The 5,343-nt window shown below is 31.5% G+C and overlaps 1 protein-coding gene across 2 annotated transcripts in view; it reads right to left on the bottom strand.

The window, feature by feature from the left end:
* The window catches only part of LOC107643531 (probable LRR receptor-like serine/threonine-protein kinase At1g14390), an 11,980-nt gene extending 8,401 nt beyond the window's left edge, over positions 1-3,579 (bottom strand). The window contains exons 1-6 of one of the 2 annotated variants that reach the window (XM_016347210.2): positions 3,427-3,579; positions 1,893-3,183; positions 1,533-1,666; positions 1,185-1,434; positions 457-650; positions 91-143 (exon numbers count right to left, since the gene is read on the bottom strand). In XM_016347210.2, the coding sequence (XP_016202696.1) occupies positions 91-143; positions 457-650; positions 1,185-1,434; positions 1,533-1,666; positions 1,893-3,156 (1,895 nt within the window). In that variant the 5' untranslated portion in view covers positions 3,157-3,183; positions 3,427-3,579. Of the gene's footprint in view, positions 1-90; positions 144-456; positions 651-1,184; positions 1,435-1,532; positions 1,667-1,892; positions 3,287-3,426 lie in introns of those variants that run through there. The other variant, XM_016347211.2, reaches the window with a different exon arrangement.

Raw genomic sequence — 5,343 nt, 5'->3', positions numbered from 1 at the left:
ACAAAAATTATATTTAAAGACCTAACTAAAAATTTAATGAAACTATAAAAGCTAACAGAATCATTAACTCTATAATATATTGACTAATACCTGCCACTAACACTGGGAACACATTGTTGATTCTGTCTCCTATCAACGCCTTTCTGAAAATTTGCAAAGAAAGCTTTTGAGTGAAGGTTAAAAATGAGATAGTAGATGAATACATGGTAAAATTACATGCTTAACAAACCACCCTGGCATCATAACTTATAAGGGAGATTAATATCACATTTTACAAAATAAAGGGGTGTTCAAGTTTCATATAATCTAAACCCAAGAGAGATTAGTATATAATTTCAAAAATAAAATAGTGTTGTGTGTAATACTGTCCAACTATACAGGAGAATAGGAGATCACACTCATGGAAATATATATGAATGAAAGAGTTGGTCAAATTAAGTATAATTTGTTTCTAACCTTTGATGGCAATGGAATACTGTATCCACTGACTTTTGGATTGAGACTATTATCTAACAGAATGTTCTCAATCCTTAAATTGTTGCCATAGATGCCAGGAGTAATTCCTGTGTGTAAGAACTGGATTCCTCTTGCAATGCCTATGCTTATTGCCATTCTTTGTGGCCATTTCAGCGTTTCCCTTCTTATCCTATCTGTCAAATAAATTTCCATGTTACGCTTTTTTGGTCATTCAAATACACCCTCCACTCGCATTACTTTTGGTTATCCTATCTATGATCATTGTATCTAGATGGATTTTGAAACATAGCAAACGAAATAGAGGTAGTATCGCATTTAAAATTTTTAGAACTATTTCTAGAAAAAGGAACCGCAAAAGAATAAACTATCATTTATAATTATAAAACTTTAAAATGCGGACAAATTTAATTATAAATGAACAAAACTAGTTATACTCATGAAAAATGGTTTTTATGTGATAAAATGTACTAAAATTTTAATTTCATTTGTGTAAATTTATGAATAATTTAAATTTTTTACGGATAAAAATAGACAGTTTTTCGTCATTCATAATTACAAAATTAGTTTTGTTTATTTATACATAAATTTGTTAATATTTTAAATTTTTATGAATAGAAATAATAGTTAATTCCCAAAAGACCAAAAAGATACTAAAGAAATAGAGGAAGTATTTGCGTTTAGTATCGTGTGTGTGTGTAAATGCTTACCTGTAAGATGGTCCCTTAAGGATGACAAATTTGGGATGTGCTCAAATACAATGAAGATTGTGCTTCTAGTTTGGGGATGGTCCTGACAAGTAATGAAGCAATGTCCTAAAACACTAACCAAATTCCTATGCCTTAAATTTGGCAACACCTTCTTCAAGTTCTGCATACTGTTGCTGTTCAAACTCTTCTGCTTTACCCTTAAACGGTTAACAAGGACCATTGAACCATCCATGAGCTTGCCCTTATATAGCTGTGTAAATATAACAAGAGAAAATGGCATTAAAAATTGGTCTTGAGGGCTCAATATAGACTCACAGACAAACACTTCATATTAAATATTGTTTTTACCTGTCCCTGTGATCCTTCTCCTATTAAATTTGATTGGCGAAAGTTGTTTGTTGCATCTCCAATTTCATCTGATGTGAAATTGCAATATGGTGGCAATCCAAGTGCTGCTAGACTCATTCTTTCAGTAGCACATCCTATTTAATTTCCGAAGGTAAAAAAAAAATAATTCGAGACTAAGACTACAGTTTATGTGCACAATAAAAATTAGTCACCAGAACAGTTATGAGATACGTAATTGACATGGGCTAAGGAACATGTAAACCACCTCTTGAGGAATGAAACTATGATAAAAAGTTAAAAACATTAACAAAATAAAAAAAGAATAATAATAACATGTGCACAAATTTTTTTTTACCATACTTGCAACAATTTTTGGTCCTGGATATAGATTGATGTGAAATTTATCAGCAGCAGATTTGTTATCAATGATATCCTTTTTGGCACTTTTTGCTTTGTACTTCTTCGAGATGAACAGAATGAGAAGAGCCACAAGCCCAGCAACTCCTGTAGCAACTCCAAGAACACCAAGAACTAGGCCTAGATGAATCTCTGACTCCTCCTTCCGGCCTCGAACTGGTGATTTAGCCGTCAAGGCATCCATCACTCCCTCGCAATATGAAGCAGGATACTGATCACTCAATCTCATTGCTGACACACAATTCCTCGAATACATTATGGTTCGATTCGATGACTTGGAAGCGAAGCAAGATGGCAAGTTTCCTGTTAAAAGGTTGTATGAGACATCAACAAAAGTTAGAACAGAACCACAGGTTGTGTTCAGAGAGAGTGAGCCGCTTAATTGGTTTGATGCCAAGTTTAAGTACTGAAGAGAAGGAAGAGAGAACAAAAACAAAGGAATGGTTCCGAAAATTCCATTGTTAGAGATGTCAAATTGTTGAAGCCTTTGAAATTTGATGAGTTCTGAAGGAATTTGGGATGTGAAAGAGTTGTTTCTTAAGATAATCTTCACAATGTTCTTGCTCAATGAAGGGAACTCTGGGCCGAAACCATTGAAGCCCAAGTCGAGTTCTTGAAGAGAAGATAGCATTGTTAGATCAGGTATAGTTCCATTGAGGAGATTATGAGCAAGAACAAGACTCTTAAGTGTCCTCATAGAAGAAATTGATGATGGGATTTTTCCATAGATGAAGTTTGAGCTTAAATTCATGGATTCGATCGATCCGAACCGGTTAATCTCAGATGGTAAATGACCCCACAGACCAAGTGAAACCAAAGACAAAGCCTTCAAATTTGAAAGCCTTGACAGCAGAACTAAAAGTTCATGAATTGAGAATCTTTCAGAAAGAGTAGGAGCTTCTTGATCTTGATGATGATGACTCAAAGAAGAACCTCTGTTTCCAATAATGGTTAATTCTGTTACATGGCCATTGGAGCAGAGAATCTTGAGGGTTGATGATGGAAGGAGGAAGCAGAAGTTGGTGGTGAAGTTGTTCCATGGTTGAAGAGCTTCGGGGTATTCTAGTAGCTTCTGAACTTGGAGGAGGATTCCGCTTTCAGTTGGTGTTAACTGTGCACTTGGAATTGGAGTTAGAAGCACAAGAATGATTGAAATTGTTGCAGGGAACAAGAAATAAAAAGAAACCCAGAACTTCTTCTTCATCATATCTCTCTGATTCTCCTACAAGAACTTCTGTAGCAAGAAAAGAAAATCTGTTAGTCACAAAAGGCATGGTTACCATACCTGGCCTGTTAATCGTATACATTTATTTTCTTGTTTTAGTAATCATGGAATCTTATATACTAATCTATTATATATTATATATATAAAAGTAGAAAAGTTCTTTTTTAATTTTGTAACGATGGTTATGACAAGAAATTAAAATAGTATGTTTGTTTCCTGGGAAAACATGTGAATAGAGAAGATTCAATTTACCAGCAATGTGGAGCAGGTAGGGAACATTAGTGAGAGAATGTGGGATGCTAAAAAGAGTGAGATTTCATTGTCACAGTAATCAGGGAATTAGTTACCACATGATATAATATAAGAAAGAAAAGAGTAGTTATTTATGTATGTGGAAATGGATAGGAACATGTTCTGATGATGTTCAGTGTTCTGTTGGGCACATGACAGTGGAAGAGTTCACAGGAAAGTCACAGTCTTGTTCAGATGCTACGCACTCCATCTGCTTAAACTGCAACCGCGGGTTTGCTATACTGCCACGTAAGACTCGGTAAATCTAATGGCATATTATTAGGTTATCTTAATGCATCTTTTTTCAAAGTATTTGAAACCTAAATTTTGCCAAAATTTTCCTCAATATGAAAAAATGTGACATTTAATATTATATTAAAAAAATGTGATAAATTTAAATTTAGGTTAAGTAAAATGTGATACACATTATATCGCATTCTTTATCAATTTAAAATATAATAGAACTTAATAGATATAGCCATGAGTTCTTCACAAGCAACAAATATAAAGAACATTACACTCTTAATGTAGTCTTTCACTTAAAAAAAATTATCATTTAAATATTAGAATTAAAAATAAATAAAGTTAGATCTAAAAATGTTATTTCATTGTCACAGTAATCAGGGAATTAGTTACCACATGATATAATATAAGAAAGAAAAGAGTAGTTATTTATGTATGTGGAAATGGATAGGAACATGTTCTGATGATGTTCAGTGTTCTGTTGGGCACATGACAGTGGAAGAGTTCACAGGAAAGTCACAGTCTTGTTCAGATGCTACGCACTCCATCTGCTTAAACTGCAACCGCGGGTTTGCTATACTGCCACGTAAGACTCGGTAAATCTAATGGCATATTATTAGGTTATCTTAATGCATCTTTTTTCAAAGTATTTGAAACCTAAATTTTGCCAAAATTTTCCTCAATATGAAAAAATGTGACATTTAATATTATATTAAAAAAATGTGATAAATTTAAATTTAGGTTAAGTAAAATGTGATACACATTATATCGCATTCTTTATCAATTTAAAATATAATAGAACTTAATAGATATAGCCATGAGTTCTTCACAAGCAACAAATATAAAGAACATTACACTCTTAATGTAGTCTTTCACTTAAAAAAAATTATCATTTAAATATTAGAATTAAAAATAAATAAAGTTAGATCTAAAAATGTTTAATTATTCTGTTGGTCCTATAGTTTCATCAAATTTTTAATTAGGTATCTATTTTTTTTTTAATTAGACTTCTATATCATATCAAATTTTATAACTAAATCTCTACCGTGATAAAAATATTAGAATTAATAAGATATTCTATTAAACTATAAGAAATATTCAGTCAAATGTTAAGTATATTCATCTTTTTGTTTAACAGAATATTCTGTTAATTCTAACGTTTTTAACACGTAGTATTTTTTGTATTTGTTATTAAATTAAATACTACATTATGCATATCGTATTTCTTTATTAGTTAGATTGAGAAGATTAAAACGTTACAAGATGTTTGTTGCATTCTTTGACATTATCTTAGGACAATTTTTAAATATCACATTTTTGTAACGCTTTTAAAACATTTTTATTGTTATAATTAATTTTTTATTTTCCTTTATTTAGGTGAATCAGCCTAAATTTTGGACAAATTTGACACCGATATCATCTTATATCATACTCAAAACATGTTCTAAAATCACTAATTATATAGAAAAATGTTATGCAAGTTGCTCATTATTAAACATGTTTTTGTGAGTTCAAATTCATTATTTCTTATTATCAAATTATATATGTCTATTATATTTTTATCATTACAGATCCATATATTAGCTTTCGAGGGCATATGCCCTCGATTGAAATTAAAACAAAAAAAAAAGCATC

This window comes from Arachis ipaensis, chromosome B05 (genome assembly GCF_000816755.2).
Source record: "Arachis ipaensis cultivar K30076 chromosome B05, Araip1.1, whole genome shotgun sequence".
Classification (NCBI taxonomy): Eukaryota; Viridiplantae; Streptophyta; class Magnoliopsida; order Fabales; family Fabaceae; genus Arachis; species Arachis ipaensis.
Note: the sequence above shows the minus strand (reverse complement) of the source record. Positions and strands in the feature narration are given on the sequence as shown.